Source organism: Leucopleurus acutus, assembly GCF_964270905.1.
Source record: "Leucopleurus acutus genome assembly, chromosome: 5".
NCBI lineage: Eukaryota > Metazoa > Chordata > Mammalia > Artiodactyla > Delphinidae > Leucopleurus > Leucopleurus acutus.
Genome location: NC_139147.1, coordinates 87,554,219 through 87,572,055, shown reverse-complemented (window position 1 = coordinate 87,572,055; position 17,837 = coordinate 87,554,219). Strand labels below are relative to the sequence as shown.

Sequence of the window (17,837 nt, the reverse complement as noted above, 5' to 3'; positions counted from 1 at the left end):
GGTTGGTATTGTTAAATTTCCTTTCAAAGAAGTTTAACGTCTTTATTCCTATCAGCAATGTACGTAAGGTCCTATTTCCCAAACCTGGGCCAACTCAATATATCTTCATTAGTCTGAAAAATAGTGTCTCAATTTAATTTGCATTTAATATAAAAATATTTAAACTCTTAAATTTTGAATGCTTCTGAATCAAGTTTTTCTCTGTAATTACACAAGCAAGCTTCATCCATGAACGTGAAACAGGCACAGATACTATTAGAAGGTGAGAAGCTGGTGACGATAATAAAAAACAAAATCTCCTTGCGAGTATCTGCCCAAGGATGAGGGTAGCGTTGGTGTTTAATTTTTTGCTTTGTGTCTCTTCTTCTGCATTTCCAACAGATCGCATTAGAGTTGTGAGTTACATAGATGTGTGGTGTTTGAGACTTGCTTGAGGTGTGGAAATTTAGAAGAGCAGGGCAACAAAGGGCTCATTTGTCCTCCTCACATCAAATTCCAGGTACCATCCTTTCTCCCTAGCAGAGCCAGCACATCTACAAAATCAGAGAGTGACAGAGAAATAATGGAAGAAAAAAAAAAGGAATTTAAGTACTATTTGATCTGAGAGAGGCTTGCAGAAATCAGTGTGTTGTTGTTTTTTTAATTGAAGTATAGTTGATTACAGTTTACAATCTCTGCTGTACAGCAAAGTGACTCAGTTATACACATATACACATTCTTTTTTTATTGAGATTTTAAACAAAATATTTACTTATTTATTTATTTTTGGCTGCAGCGGGTCTTAGTTGCACAGGAGCTTTGTTGTGGCACGTGGGCTCATGGTTGTGGTGCTCGGGCTCTGTAGTTGCGGCACAAAGCTCTCTAGTCGTGGCTCATGTGCTCAGTAGTTGCAGTGTGAGGACTTAGTTGCCCTTTGGCATGTGGGATCTTAGTTCCCCGACCAGGGATCGAACCGGCATCCCCTGCATTGGAAGGTGGATTCTTAACCACTGTACCACCAGGGAAGTCCCTCATTCTTTTTTTTTAAATTCTTTTCCATTATGGTTTATCCTAGGAGATTGGATATAGTTCCCTGTGCTATTCAGTAGGACCTTGTTTTTTATCCATTCTAAATTGTATTGGGTTGGCCAAAAAGTTCGTTTGGTTAGTGAATACATTGTTCAATAAAATTCTTGGTGAAAATCAAAAATGTGTCTTTTATTTTTACTAAAAACAGAATGAACTTTTTGGCCAACCCAATAATAGTTTGCATCTACCAACCCCAAATTCCTAGTCCATCCCTCTCCCCGATCTCCCCCTTGGCAATCACAAGTCTGATCTCTATGTCTGTGAGTCTGTTTCTGTTTTGTAGAGAGGTTCATTTGTGCCATATTTTAGGTTCCACATATAAGTGATACCATATGGTATTTCTCTTTCTCTTTCTGACTTACTTCACTTAGTATGATAATCTCTAGTTGCATCCACGTGGCTGCAAATGGCATCATTTTGTTCTTTTTTGTGGCTGAGTAGTATTCCATTGTATATATGTACCACATCTTCTTTATTCATTCATCTGTCCATGGACATTTAGGTCATTTTCACATTTTGGCTATTGTGAGTAGTGCTGCTATGAACATAGGGGTGCATGTATCTTTTTTTTTTTCAGCTATTCATATACATATATCCCCATATCTCCTCCCTCTTGCGTCTCGCTCCCACCCTTCCTATCCCACCCCTCTAGGTGGTCACAAAGCACTGAGCTGATCTCCCTGTGCTATGTGGCTGCTTCCCACTAGCTATCTATTTTACATTTGGTAGTGTATATATGTCCATGTCACTCTCTCACTTCATCCCAGCTTACCCTTCCCACTCCCCGTGTCCTCAAGTCCATTCTCTATGTCTGCGTCTTTATTCCTCTCCTGCCCCTAGGTTCTTCAGAAGCATATATATTTTTTTAGATTCCATATTTTGTTTTAGATTTCCATATACCCTGAGAAAACCATAATTCAAAGAGTCATGTAAATAGAGCTGCAATGTTCATTGCAGCTCTATTTACAATAGCCAGGACATGGATGCAACCCAAATGTCCATCGACAGATGAATGGATAAAGAAGATGTAGTACATATATACAATGGAATATTACTCAGCCATAAAACGAAATTGAGTTATTTGTAGTGAGGTGGGTGGACCTAGAGTCTGTCTTACAGAGTGAAGTAAGTCAGAAAGAGAAAAACAAATATCTTTTTGAACTATAGTTTTGTCTGGATATATATGCCCAGGAGTGGGATCACTGGATCACATGGTAATTCTATTTTTAGTTTAAGGAACCTCCATACTGTTCTCCATAGTGGCTACACCAACTTACATTACCACCAACAGTGTAGGAGGGTCCTCTTTCCACCACACCCTCCCCAGCATTTGTTATTTGTAAACTTTTTAATAATAGCCATTCTGAGCAGTGTGAGGCGGTATCTCATTATAGTTTTGATTTGCACAGAAATCAGCATTTTGAGTCACTATTTATCCATTTCATTAACTGGTAGGGATCACTGGTATCCTGCCCTTTAAGTTGGGTGTAGGTAGGGAAGCTCAGTGGAATTGAACCTGTATTTTAAGAGTTTTTTGGAGAAAATGAGAGTATGCTGTGAGGCATGCTCTGTTTGCAGATTATTACCCCGCATTCTCCCCAACCTAACCCTGTTTATTATTTATTTTGAGGAATTGGACGTGCAAAGGCAGGGAAGATGCATGTGTGCACGTAAGATCCCAAATCAGTCAGTTGAATGCTCAACGCGGAGACCTCGAATCTCGCAGAAGACTTTCCAAAGGTAGAGAAAAATATACCCCTGCCCCATACGTAAGAAAAATCTGTATTATTGGAAAAATACACATCTATCCTTCCTGGATCCTACTCTATTCTCTTCTAACGAGATTTAGATGTTAAAAAAGTGAGGAATGAGGCTTAGTGAGACTAACACTGAAGTGCAAAGAACAAATTTAGATTTGGGCCCGACGTTAGGTTCTAGATTTGCACCTCAAGTTCCACCCCTACCCAATCAGGGGCAGTCCCCGCTGTTATCCTCAGATGTTTTAAAAGCAAGCGGTTTTTAAAACCTCAAATCCTGCTCTTTGTGTTGTTTGCCTCGGAGTTGTCCCTTCGCAGCCTAATGATTTACAGTAGAAAACACGGAGGTGGTGCCCCACCGCAGCATGCTCTCGACTTCCGAGCCTGCGGCCCGGGGTCTCGCCCTCCGCCCCCCGGCGCCGAGCCGGACCACGGCGCAAGGCCCCTCTCCAGCTCCCCCTCCCCGCGCGCTGCGGCTGGCCCTCCCCAGCGCCCCGCCTGACGCTGCAACTGGGCCGGCGATTCGCCATTGGATTAAAAATAGCAGCGTCCCTTCCACCAGCCCGCCAGTACGCGCAGGCCCCCCGTGCCCGCTCCAGCCCCGCGGCCCGCTCTCTCCACCCTTCCCGGCTCGGCTCCAGTCGCCCGCGCAGCCAGCAGCCGCCGCCGCCGCCGCCGCGGGCGGACCCAGCGCTCCGCTCCGCTTGGGTGCGCGCCGCGGCCATGCAGCGCCGGGGCGCCCTGTTCGGCATGCCGGGCGGCAGCGGCAATAGGAAGATGGCTGCAGGAGACATCGGCGAGCTGCTGGTGCCCCACATGCCCACGATCCGCGTGCCCCGGTCCGGGGACAGGGTCTACAAGAACGAGTGCGCCTTCTCCTACGACTCCCCCGTAAGTGAGGCTCAGCGGCGCCGGCGGCGTCTCGGGGGAGGGTCGCGGTGTGGGCTGCCTGGGGCGGCCGCGAGCAGCCGAACTCGGCGGCACGTGAAGCGGGGGGAGAAGATGCGCAGTGGCAGCCGGGGACCTCCTCGCCGGGCGCCAGAGTTGGCTCAGGGGCACTGCAGTTCAGCAAACACTTAGTGAGTGCCTACTGGGTGCCCGGCGCTGCATGCCCCAAGGCTGCTGAGGCCAAAGACTGGGCGGCCGCGGTGGCTTGCTCCGCCAGGCTTCTTAGGCTGCCAGGGCCCCAGTACCTAGAAGCTTGCCCAAAACCCCGCCACCGTTTGAAAGGTAGATCGAGTCGAAGAGTTCCCTGATCTTAACTGTACGTTGCAGATGGTTTGCGTCCTCTTTGGGGCGACAGCGGAGGGCGCGTAGGTGGACGAGATTGATTCCCCCCTTCTCTTTCCGGGACCGTTTGCTTTGCCCAGGGATTCCCACTCCTGGTCAATTATGATTTACTCTCTGAGCTTTTCTCCCTCCACTTTAAATTTCTCCCCACTCCTTTTCTTTACGTCAGAATGTCAGAAGAAACCTTCGGGTGCTTACACTCGGGCAGCAGAAATAGGGGGTCTGCTGGATTACTACGGTTTCCTTAAGCCTTTCCGCTTCTTCCTCTAAATGAGTCACTTTGAAATGCAATAGTATAAATTATTAAAAGTTCAGTCGCGAGTCGTGACCTCAGAGACTGGAGGGGGAAGTGAAGACGCATCACCGCATTCCACCTAGGGCTGTTGGTGGTGTTTTTCACCAGGTTGTATGTGTAAGTGTGAGAAGGAAAAGGAGGGTGAATGTCCCTTTCGGGAGTCAAAATGGGCTTCAAAGTGACTCAGCTGTCTGGCGTTTATCATGTCTTTTTGAGGATCAGGTTATTTTTATCCACCCACTTTAGAGCTCATGTGTCACTGGGCAGATCTCAATGCAAAAGGGAGGTGCATGGATGGAGGGACTGAGGTAGGTTTCACAACAATAGTCTAACACATTTTATTCATATTATGTATTGTTGGCGGAAAAAAAACACAACCAAATGAGCGCAAATGTTCCAAAGTATCCTTTATTATGTTGTGAGTTGATTTCAGCTGATTTCAAAGCCTTTTTGTTTTGTATACACTGAAGTCCCAGAATTAGTATCCTCTGTGATATTTAATTTTTCTTTTTTGTTAATTACAGATCATTTGGGGGATAAACATCTCATTTGTTCATTACTTATTTTTTTCTTTCAAAAAGGTCTGTGTAGAGTGGAATGAAATAGTTATATTTAATACTTAGCGTATTGTGATCACACTATTTAATGTGACGGTCAGCAGTGTCATTAAATCCTGTTATCCACAAAGTATTTGAAAATGCCATTTTCAGATTTTGTGTCTAGTGTTGGGCAGGTTTCCACTAATAGCTTTTAAAGGTGGAGAGGGATGACCCTAATTAATTTAAGCCATCTGCAGATTGTGAACTCCAGGAAGAAAGTAGCCTAATTCTTTTAGGATAACACATGTGAAGTGCGTAAAACTGCCTTTTCTATGTTTGATCTGGGTTTACTCTTCAAATTCTTCTTGCGAACTTTGTTATTGGAAGTCTTTGCCACATTATAGTGTAAGGCAGGTGTGAAAAAAAAGCTTATTATTTTTTAAATTTATTTATTTTTTTGCGGTACGCGGGCCTCTCACCGTTGCGGCCTCTCCTGCTGTGGAGCACAGGCTCCGGACGCGCAGGCTCAGTGGTCATGGGTCACGGGCCCAGCCGCTCCGCGGCATGTGGGATCCTCCCGGACCGGGGCACGAACCCGCGTCCCCTGCATCTGCAGGCGGACTCTCAACCACTGCGCCACCAGGGAAGCCCAAGCTTATTATTTTAATTCACTTCCACAAATAGTTATTGGGAGCTTACTGTGTGCCAAACGCTATTCTAGAAGCATCTTGTCCAGTGTAAACTGATGATTTCATTCATATCACAGTACTTCTTTGGGGAAGACTAGGCTTATTTACAATGCCGGTGCATCAGTATATTTCCTGTTTCAAGGGAGGAAGAGAAAGAAGGTTTTATAACAAATTATATTAAAGCACAGTGCATGATAATTCCAGATTTTTCCCTATGGTCCTTAACACTTCATCATGAACCCCATAAGGGTTCTTGAGCACCTACTATGTGCCAACTCATACATGCGTGGCTATAAGAACCGTACAGAGCAAAATCCATTGGTGCCAAACACAGCAGACTTTAATCCACCAGTGCTATAGGACTGTGGTAGACAAAGGACCAAAACCATTTGAGTGGAAAAAATAGTCATCCTTGCATTGGATACTTTTGAAAATGGTCTTAGATAAAGATGCATAGAAATAAATAGGAGAACAACATTCCAGCTCAAGTAACAGTTCTTCTGGGATGGGTGAGGATTGTTTTTTCACCTACCAATCTGGTTTCATCCCAGGCCCACCTTCTCACCTCGACCTGTAGGTTCACCTCTCCATAACTTGGTTCATCTTGCAAGATCTGTGATGGGACCTTCCTGGAGAATGGGGACTTTGTATCTTTGTATTCCCAGCAGCTGGTGCAGCATCTGGTATATATGCCAGGAACTCAATGAACGTGTAGGAGATATACAAATTATCTGTGGTTACGGGTTCTGAAAATGGTAAGGATACAACATATGGGAAACATTGGGAAAGGAATCATGTGGGGTTATCATGTAGAAAGTGGTTACTTTGTTGTGGGGACAGATGTGAAAGAGAGAGCCAGACTGGCAGGGTTTGAATCCCAGCTCTGTCACCCAGCTATGTAACTTCTCTGTGCCCCAGTTTCTCCATCTGTAAAATGGGGACAATCATAGAACCTACCTCATGGGGCTGTTTTGTGGATTAAATAAATTAATATGTAAAGTGCGCCTGGCCAATTAGTAATCACCACAGGAAGAAAAGAAAGAGATAAAAGAGAGTTAATCACATGTTGTAAGCCCAGGTGTTTGGTTGTCAGTGGTTATGTAGAAAGTTTGGTGTGGTTGAGTGGGGAAATTGGTTCATACTTCTGCTCACAAGCCTTCATGAACCACCATGTAAAATCTACTCTCATCTCCTTAGTTATTGAGCCCTTCCTTCATCAGAATGTACCTTGTCCCACCTCTTCGCACTTTCTAGGTTGTCAGCTCTGGGGAGTCCAGTCTCTGGGTCTTCAGTGTGTTAAGGCTCATTTCCTTTCCTAGGACCACGTTCCTCTATTTGTCTTCTGCTTCAAACTTCATCCTTTCCTCTGAAGCCTACATTACTTAGGGTCTGTATCTTATAACACAGCAGTTATAGTCTGTCTTCTATAGTTTGCCATCATTTTATTTTCTTTTACCCATTTAACTTGTAGTTCTAAAACATCTACTTGGTACGAAGCATTAGGTAGGAGAGGAGCTGGGCCACTCTGGTGCTAATTATGCCCCTCCCCCCCTGTCTGAGAGTGGGGAGCTTACCTTATGCCCTGTCTCAGCTGGGGTCAACTGAAGACTGAGATAAGGGCTTTGGTACAGTCTGTTTATTTTGGGAAACAAAATCCAGCGGGAAAGGCTTTGAGATCATCTACTTGTAGGAAAATATGAAATTGTGATTTACAATATTGATATTGTGATTTACAATAAGGAATATATATTTGGTCTTTGACCCTTTTCCTGGCACAGAGCTCCTAAAACTCTTGGAATTTCCCAAGTGATAAGAGCCATGAAGGTGTCTTTTGTTATCCTTAAACAATCCCCTTTCAACCACACCTGAGTTTGTGCTAGGGGCTTTTGGAAAGCTCCTAAGAATGGGCTGGTTGTCAGGGGAACCAACCAAGTGATTCGAAGGTAGGAACTTACAGCCCCTCCTCACCTCCGGGGAGGGGAGAGGAACTGGAGATTGACATAATCGACAGTGGCCAATGATTTAGTCATTCTTGCCTATCTAATGAAGACAACAACAACAAAAATCCCTGAACTGTGGGGTTTGGAGGGTGCTGGGAGGCCACAGGAACACCATGCCCCATTCCCCATACCCTGCCCTGCGTATCTCTTCTTCTAATTGTTCACTGGTATCCTTTAACATCCTTTGTAATAAACTGATAATCCAGTAAGTAAGTTGTTTTTCTGAGTTCTGTGGGCCGCTCTAGCCAATTAATTGAACCTGTGGAGGGGGTCGTGGGCACCTACTATTTATAGTCAGTCCTTCAGAAGCACAGGTGATAACCTGGACTTGCAACTGGTGTCTAAAGTAGGGGGGCAGGGCTTCCCTGGTGGTGCAGTGGTTGAGAGTCCGCCTGCCGATGCAGGGGACACGGGTTCGTGCCCCGGTCCGGGAAGGTCCCACATGCCGCGGAGCGGCTGGGCCCGTGAGCCATGTCCGCTGAGCCTGCGCGTCCGGAGGCTGCGCCCCGCAACGGGATAGGCCACAACAGTGAGAGGCCCGCGTACCGCAAAAAAAAAAAAAAAAAGATTAAAGTAGGGGGGCAGGGGGAGGCAGCCTTGTGGGACTGAGCCCTTAACCTGTGGAATGTGATGGTGTCTCTAGGTAGTGTCAGAGCTGAGTTAAATTGTGGGGTACTCAGTGTCTACAGAGAGATGGAGAATTGCTTCCTGAGGGGTCCACCCTGCCCCTCACATTCGGTGACCAGAAGTGAAGTATTCTGTGAATAGAGGAGCGACACAGGAGTGTACTTCTGTCTTTCTGTCCTTCCTTCTACGAGTACTTATCGATCTGCCTGGTACTACCTCAGACACGGCTAATAATAATAATGACAGCTAATATTTGTACAGAGCAGTGGTTCTCAAAGTGTGCTTCCTGGACCAGCAGTGCCAGCATGTCCTGAGAACCTGTTAGAAATGCAAATTCTTGAGTCCCATCCCAGACCCACTGAGACAGATACTGTGGGATGGGGTCTAGCTATCTGTATTTGAATAAGCTTTCTAGGTGATCCTAACCCGTGCTAAAGTTTGAGAGCCAGTGATGGGGCACTTGCTAGTTGCCAGGCAGCATTCTAAGCATATATTTATTCATATATTCACTCATGTAATCCTCACAACAACCTTATGCTGTATGTTATTATCATTTTGCAGATGAGGAAACTGAAGCACAAAAGTCACACAAACTATAAGTGGTAGAGCTGAAATTTGAATCCAGGTTATCTGGCTCTAGAATCTCTGCTTTTTTATTCTTTATTTATACCAATTTAACCATGTTAATTATATAGTTCAGTGCCATAAATACATTCGCATCGTGTGTAGCCATCACCACCATCCATCTCCAGAACTTTTCTATCATCCCAAACTGAAATTCTATACCCATGATGCAATAACTTCCCTTCCTCCCTACTTCCAGCCTATGGTAACCACTGTTCTGTTTTCTGTCTCTATGAATTTGCCTATTCTAGGTACCTCATATAAGTGGGATCACAGAGTATTTGTCCTTTTGTGTCTGGTTTATTTCACTTAGTATATCTTCAAGAGCTTCATCCATGTTGCAGTATGTATCAGAATTTCCTTCCTTTTTTAGGCCAAATTATAGTCTATATTTTGTATGGGCCACATTTTCTTTATCCATTCTTCTGTCAATGGACATTTGGGCTGTTTCTGCCTTTTGGCTATCATGAACAAAGCTGCTGTGATCAGTGGTGTACAGGTATCTGAGTCCCTGTAGGGACTGCTCTTTACTATTGTGCTGTGTATGCTGCCTTCTGGGCAGTGAGACTTGCTATCATGGTGTTTAGTTGTTTCCCAGGGGAAAAAAATAATTTAATTTAGGGTCTATGTGGAAAAATCCTCCTCCTGATGGATAAGCAGATATAAGATAGTAAAGCAAAATTTAGGAACTTACGGATTGTTTTTTTTTCTCTTGGAAGATATAAACTTAAACTAAGTCTAATTGGTTTCACATATCAAAAGTTCCCTTCCAAAATCAACTAACTAAAAAGTTGTTTTACAGCAACAATTCTCAAGCTTTTTGGCTCCTTTATACTCAAATATTTTTGAGGACCCCAAAGAGCTTTTATGTGGTTTCTATCTATTGACATTTACCATATTAGAAATTAAGACAGAAAAACTTAAAACAATTTCCATTCCATTAGCTTATTAGAGTGATGATGTCATCGGATGTCACATAGACTCTGAAAAATGCTCATGAGAGCATGTGAGTGATAAAGGCAAATGAGTTCATTATGAAAATAGTTTTGACCTCCCAGAACACTTGAAAGGTCTTGGGGCATCACAGGGTTCCCAGGCCATACTTTGAAACCAAAGTTCTAGAGTTTAGGCAAGTACAACTGGTTACCCCACCTGCATTGAGGTTTTTGTGGGTTCACATTGTGGTGATTGAATAATTTATTGTTAATCTTAGCGCAACCATAATGTCATATTCCACACATACATTCTTCTTAAAGCAAATTAAAATTTAGAGAATTTGACTCCTTTTGAAAACAATTGCAACTACTTGGGCTCAAATTATTGGCTCTTTTAGAGATGAGAATTCTTTATTCTTTTGAATACCAGCTTTACTGTAGGATCATCTGGCTGGGCTGTTTCTTTGGGGAACCTTACATTTTAGCATCCTGATTTTTTTCCTTTGACCACGGGTTAGGAGACTTCTGTCATCTATTGCCTGGAAACTGAAGACCTGTCTGCCAGGACTCAGGGGAGCTGAGCAAAAGAGATGAGGGTGGTCTCAGCATATGGGTATAGAATACCAGCTGGATATTGTCTCTTGGTTCTCAACCCTATCCCTGTTTTGCTAAGCCTTCTCCCATGTTGCAGGAGCTGGGAACATGGACACTGCATTTCCCAGAATCCTTTGATGGCAGGATTCTGATTTTGGTTCTGCCAGAGAGATTTGGAAGGCGAAAGAGAAGGAGAAGCCACTATTGCTATTGCACAATTCACAATGCAGATGTGAGATTTTCCAGTCAGCTTCTGAATGTCCTTCTGGGACTCAAAGACACATCAGTCATGGGGGAGCTGGGATCATCTGTTCAGTTGCTTATGATGCTTGTGCATCCTGATTTCTTGAACTTGAGTGGTAGTTTCTCTGACCTTGGCTCTCATAGCTCTTCCCATGATTCTGTAAGCCTCTAATTTCCTGTAGTAAATCCCTTCCTGCCTGAAATACCTAGAATAGTTTGTATTTTCTAACCCGTTCTGTACTGATACATGTACATTACACATACGTGTCTAATTCTCCATGTATTATGGTACCCCTATTCTTAACTGAGCCCCTTGTCCCACAGACCTGAATCCTTTGTTTTTACCTGCTTTAGAGAATAAATCAGTAGTTTGCTGGTGTGCAGGAGGGATTTGGGGCGCTGAGTGGTACCTACATAGATGTTCAACCTTTCCTCCTTATTTTAGCTCCTTTTTACCCCAATTTCAGAGTAACCTGGAGTTTTCTGGAGTCTTTTGGAAATTCTGGGGTGTAAATCAGATAGAATCTTGGCTTTTCCTCCTGCAGGGATAGGATTCGGCTTTATCAGCTCATCTTAGTCTTTTTAGTGCTTACACATCTACAGCACAGTTTCCAGGTTTGTGGTTTATGTTTTAAAAAAAATCACTTAAGTGCTCTTTTATTTGGGTTTCAGAAAGGGGTGAAATTGACATATGTATGTAATCCGCCCTATGTACCCTAGAGTCCTGCTTTTCTAATCTAATAATCAAGAAGTCACTTGCTGGCTCTTTTTGGGAACAGTTAATTACCCTTTAAAGTTGTGTCATTTTTAGAGTCTGGGAATGTAAGAGATGCTGCTGATCCTGTCAGAGAGCCTTTGGAGAGTTTGTATTCTCAGCTCACGTTGAACCTGGACATCGGTGCATCTCTGAATTCTCTTTTCTCTCCACCACATTCTTCCTGTGGACTGGATCTCAGTTCAAGGTGCTGCCATTCATTTAGTGCCCCAGGCTGGGAGATGTACAATGCCATCCACTCTACCTCCCTCTCCCTCTCTCTCTTTTTAAACAGCTGTGTAAAATACAACAGAAAATTTACCATCTTAACCATTTTAAGTATACACGTCAGTGGTATTAAGTACATTCCCGTTGTTGTGTGCAACCGTCACCACTCTCCATCTCTGGAACTCTTCATCTTGCACAACTGAAACTCTTTCCCAATTCAACGATAATTCCCCATTCCTCCTTCTTCCCAGCCCCTGGCAACCACCATCCTACTTTCTGTCTCTATGAATTTGACTGCTCTAGGTTCCTTATGTAAGTGAGATCATACAGAATTTATCCTTTTGTGACTGGCTTATTTCACTTACCTTGTTTTCAGGGTTCATCCATGTTGTAGCATGTGTCAGAATTTCCTTCCCTTTTAAATCTGAATAATAGTCCATTGTATGTATACGCCACATTCTGTTTATCCATTCAGCTATCAGTGGACACTTGGGTGGCTTCCACCGTTTGGCTATTTGAATAATACTGCTGTGGACATAGGTGTATCCCTGTCTCTTTTATGTCATTTTCCATTAGTGACCAGGTTCTGGCTTGGCCTCCTCTCTCCTTCTCCACTGCCCGGGCTCAGGCCCTCATCACCTCTTGCCTGGATGGACTCTTGCAGAAGCCTCTTAACTGACCACCTTGCCTCCCTTTTATCTGTCACATTGCACTTCCAGTTGTTTCTCTAGAACATGGGTCTTATCATGTCTTCCCTGCCTAGGAATTTTCAGTGGCACTGTTCAGACTTTTCTAACAGAGCAAACAAGTCAATTTACCACGTTGATCCAACTTTCCTTGCCAGTGTTGTCCCTTAGCACCTTTGTGTTCTTCAGATGCCCCATGCTTTCATCCCTCCATACGTTGGCCTGTGCTTGGAATGGAATGCCCTCTCCCAACCCCTCACCCCCTGAAAACCCCTCCGATCCTTAAAAACCAGCTCAGGTGTTCTCCTGGGGGCTTCCCCACACCCTCCAAGCTGCGTTAGAGAATTATTTTCCTGTGCTTTCAAAGCACTTTGTCCATCTCTGTCGTGGTTGGGATACCGATTGTTGAAGACACAGAATAGCTGAGGTCTTAGAGAATTAAGGATTGAAAACTGTGCCGTTTGGGAACCTGTGCTAGTAAGGCTTTATCTTTTCTGTTTTAAAAAAAATCATGAGCATGCATTTTGGAATAAAAAAGTTATTAAAAATAACCAATGCCGGGCTTCCCTGGTGGCGCAGTGGTTGAGTCTGCCTGCCGATGCAGGGGACACGGGTTCGTGCCCCGGTCTGGGAAGATCCCACATGCCACGAAGCGGCTGGGCCCATGAGCCATGGCCGCTGAGCCTGCGCGTCCGGAGCCCGTGCTCCACAACGGGAGAGGCCACAACAGTGAGAGGCCCACCTACCGCAAAAAACAAACAAAAAATAACCAATGCCGTATTTTTACTTTATCATATTGTCTGGAAAGTCGTAAGCTGGACCCTTGAAAAGCTAGGGAAATGTGTCTTGGGTACTTGCTGAGTATTTTGTGTATTATGATTCTAGATGCTCCAGGATCTTGGTAGAAGTGATCACACATGGTGCCCCTCGGGGAGGTGACAAGAGAGCTGGTGTCTGTGGGTGTCGCCCAGGCCTCTGTGCTGCCGCTCATGATCAGCCCAGGACACCCGTTGTCCCCATGTGCAGGGCAGATGTGGACGAGAGCACCTATTTTTAGAGCTGGAACAGCAGGACGAGGCAATAATAAGAATTTAATGAATCTGAACGTGACTCCAGACTAGAGATGTTGCAGAATAGTATGTGCTTCCTGTAATAAGATAAATAATAAAACATTTTGTTTTGTGTTAATTAGCAAGTACTAATACTTATTTAGTGCCTCTTATGCCCCCAGGACTGTGCTAGGTGCTACTGGGGACGTGTGAGTATTAGGAGAGAAACAGAGGACCACAGGAAAGGAGAGTATGATCTGGATCTTTCTATCATAGTGGAGTGTGAGCACCGATTTCGAGTGTCTATAATGAGTCAAGTACTGTCCTAGGTACTTCTATATATAACATCTCATTTAATTACAATTGTAACCTGTTATAAATGATAATCACTATTTTTGCCCTGTTTTACAGAGAGGAAACTGAGAGTCAGGGAAGTTAGGTAGCTTGTTCAAAGACATGTACAGACATCTCAGTATGTGACAGAGATGGGACGTAAGCTCTGATATGTCATCAGGTTAGACCCTGAAGCACTTATAGCATATTTAAGTTTTGAACCGTGTGGCACTTGTAACGTGTGAATGGAGATTTCAGGCACAGGAGCAATCAGTAAAGTCTAGAAGAGTTATTGGCCTGGACAACTGGATGGGATCTGAAAAGGTGGCATTTTGGAGGAGGGGAGACAAAGGTGTGGGGGTGGCACCAAGCTCGGCATGTAAATGAGAGCCTTCACTGGCTTATGGAAGAGAGGATTACTGGGGAAACTGGAAAGCAAGGCTGGGACTTCTGTGGTTGTGAAGGAGATTGTCTTGATAAGTTTAGACCTGGTGAGGAGGCCAGTTAAGAGCAAGGGAACAGCATGAGGCCGTGGTTATCTGGAAGTGGAATGAGGAATAGGTTGGGAGGTAGGGAGACTTTGAATCGGAATTCAACTAGGAGCCTCTTGTAATATCGGAGGGGGGCGCTTTCCTGATGGCAGTGGGGATAAAGATGGTGGGGTGTTGGGACTAAACTCGGTAGAGATTTCGATGAAAGATATGGCTCAACTTAGTGACAGAATATGCAGTGGGTGAGAAATGGGAGGAGTTAAAGATGACTTCACAGCCGGTACCCTGGGAGGTGGAGTATATCAAGGTCATAGATGAGGAAGGTGAGGCGCCCACAGGGAAAACTGGGGGGACTGACTGGCTTGGAGCTCAGAGGTCAGGGTTCGGATTGCAGAGTTTGACAACCTCTAGTTTAGAGACCCTGGATGTGTGAGTAACCCTTCCTTTTGATGGACCTCAGGGCCCCACCTCTTTGCTCCTGGGATCTTTGCCCCCCAGGTTGTTGAGGAAGCAGCGACTGGCACAGGCCTCTGGCCCTCCCACCGATTGGCCCAAGTTCCAGAGAAACTCCGACAGGAGCCCGGGGCAGTATTTCCAGCCTGAGGCCTCGGAAGCAGCCTCAGTTGGTGTGGGCTGTCTCTCCAGAACCCCAACCAGCAGAGCGGGACCACTGATAGATCCAGTTTAATGGCTGAAGTTGATGAGGGTGCGTGCACCGTGGAGGCCGTCAAACCCTACAGCTGCTTCCCTAGCGTCTTGCCGCTGCTATTGTCAGGGAGCTGTCAGCCTGGAAAGGCTAACTCCAAGGACTCGGGTGTCCTGCCCTTTTTTCTTAAGATTTTTTTTGATGTGGACCATTTTTAAAGTCTTTTATTGAATTTGTTACAGTACTGCTTCTGTTTCATGTTGTGGTTTCTTGGCCGCGAGGCATGTGGGATCTTAGCTCCTAGACCCGGGATCGAACCCGCAGCCCCTGCCTTGGAAGGCGAAGTCTTAACCACTGGACCACCAGGGAAGTCCCCTCTGGCTGTCCTTCTGCGTTTGGGGAGTGGAGCTGTCAGGGCCTGCTCCAGCTTCTCCCCTCCCTTGCAGGAAAGCCTGACAGAGCACCCGGCCCAGGCTACTCACTTCAGTGGGGTGGCTCCCTTCTGCTTTCTTGGAATGATATAGCCTTGAAATAAAGGAAGAAACTGCTCTTTTCCCCACGCCCCTACAATGGCCTGTGCTTACTGCCAGCCGCCCACCTAGCTCCTGCTACCAAAATGACATCTGCCTCTCAGTTGAACCCGGTAGCACTTGGGGGGCCAGACTGGCCTGGGTCCCGGTCCGCCCCCCTTCTTACTACTTCATAGAAACAGGACTTCAGCAAGTGCCTTAATTTCACTGACTTTCTCTAAGCCTTGGTTTTCCCTTCTGTACTACCTACCTTGCAGCGTTTGTTGTACTCATGGCTGCCCGTGGAATACTACTTATTGCTATCCTTCTCTTTAGTGGGAGGTAGTGGGGGGATCCCTCCGAGAAGAAGGTGAAATGGAATTTATAGGGTCTTGGGGTTGCCATAGAGGGACGTCCTGTACTTGGTAATTCTTTGTGAGGCTCTGTCTGGTAGCAAAAGCCTTGGGCGTTGAGTGTTTGCTGGCCTCCTTTGGGGGGAACTCTGTTCAGGGGTGTTATTCATACTCAGCTTCAGCTCATACTGATGGACTTTTTATGGGTTAGCCTGGAAACCTAATCTTCATGTTTAATATAGTTTATCAGGGGAAATGCATCCTGAAGAAAGCCATCTATTCTTAAAGATAATAAGAAAAGACTATAAGAGGTTTTTACCTTTGACAAGGTGGTTTCACTTTTTTTTTTTTAGATGTAAGCTGGGAATTACTTAGATGGATTATAGCTTCAGTTCAGTGCTGCTGAAGATGCTCACCTCAGTGTCTTCATTCTCGGACGATTTTTATTTTGCCCATTTGTCCTCTGAGCATCGTAGTAGCTGCTCTTCCTCGTGCCAAACCCTTCCCAGCTGTTCAGGTGACAGCATCCTCATTGCTCTAGATACCCAGAGCAAGGATTCAGTTTCATACTTAGGAAAAAAGTTAATAAATGATGCCTCAGTGGAACAGTAAATTTATAGTGTGTCAAAACCTTGCTGCTCGGACTGTGCCTTTAGCCGTCTGGGACCAGGCTGTGCAGCTGTAAGGCGTAGGAGTTCTCTGCAGAGAGAACGTCAAAGTTGGAGCAAACTAGAAGAATCATGACTGCATTAACATGTCTATTTTTTCTTAACACTTCATGGCCACAAGCATGATTTATCAACATTTAGCAGAGGCCTGCAGTCTCTTGGGATTATATGCGTTTTTTTTTTTCTACTTAGCTGATTTGGACAAATTTATTTCTGTGGATTTGCTGTTGAAACCAAGGTTTTGGATTTTGCAAATGTTGTATTCTGTATTTTATTTATTTTATTTTTGCTTTGGGTCTTCATTGCTGTGCGCAAGCTTTCTCTAGTTGCGGCAAGTGGGGGCCACTCTGTTGCGGTGCACGGGCTTCTCTTGTTGCAGAGCACGGGCTCTAGGCACGTGGGCTTCAGTAGTTGTGGCATGCAGGCTCAGTAGTTGTGGCGCACAGGCTTAGTTGCTCTGCGGCCTGTGGGATCTTCCTGGACCAGGGCTCAAACCCGCGTCCCCTGTATTGGCAGGCGGCTTCTTAACCACTGCGCCACCAGAGAAGTCCCGCAGCCTATTTTTTTGTTGTTGTTGTTGTACGCGGGCTTCTCACTGTTGTGGCCTCTCCCGCTGTGGAGCACAGGCTCTGGACCCGCAGGCTCAGCGGCCGTGGCTCATGGGCCCAGCCGCTCCGCAGCATGTGGGATCTTCCTGGACCGGGGCACGAACCCGTGTCCCCTGCATCGGCAGGCGGACTCTCAACCACTGCCTATTTTTTGATAGTGCTTTTCTCTATCACATTTCCCCTTTCTGTGGGCTGTGTGCTTGCTGCACTTGATCTGGAACTTTGTTTTACTTTCTTCTTTTTTTAAAATTTAATTTGATTTATTTATTTTTATTACTTATTTATTTATTTTGGCTGTGCTGGGTCCCAGCTGCAGCACATGGGATCTTCGTTGTGCATGTGGGATCTTTAGTTGCAGCATGCGGACTTCTCACTTGTGGCTTGCGGACTCTTAGTTGCGGCATGCATGTGGGATCTAGTTCCCCGACCAGGGGTCGAACCCGGGCGCCCTGCATCGGGAGCGTGGAGTCCCAACCACTGGACCACCAGGGATGTCCCCGTTTTACTTTCTGACTGCACATTTGCTTCCCGTCTGCGTGTACTTAATTTTTGTATTTTAAAACTGTGGTCTGTTTGTTTTGCTCTAGAAGCCAGATTGTACTGGAGAATCTGTGCTCCAGTCATTGGAATATTCATATGTACCGTTCAGATATGGAAGTATCCGAGAGGCTGGATTAATAGGCAGATGCTTGCTTGATGAAAGCAAGAGTCAAGCAGAGAGAGGTGGGCAGTCTTATGAAGTAATGAATCAAAGCAGTCAGGGGTTGACCTCGATTCTGCCGTTTCCCACACACTTCTACAGCTAATTCTGTCTTCTATGCTTATGGGCTGTACCCTAAAGTTATAGACTG

General features: G+C 45.3%; 1 protein-coding gene across 1 annotated transcript in view; it reads left to right on the top strand.

The window, feature by feature from the left end:
* Positions 1 to 3,548: 3,548 nt before the first annotated feature.
* The window catches only part of USP13 (ubiquitin specific peptidase 13), a gene marked incomplete at its 5' end in the record, with an annotated part of 125,987 nt that continues 111,698 nt past the window's right edge, over positions 3,549 to 17,837 (top strand). The window contains one exon of the mRNA XM_082840541.1: positions 3,549 to 3,716. Coding sequence (XP_082696667.1) covers positions 3,549 to 3,716 — 168 coding nt within the window. The remainder of the gene's footprint in view (positions 3,717 to 17,837) is intronic.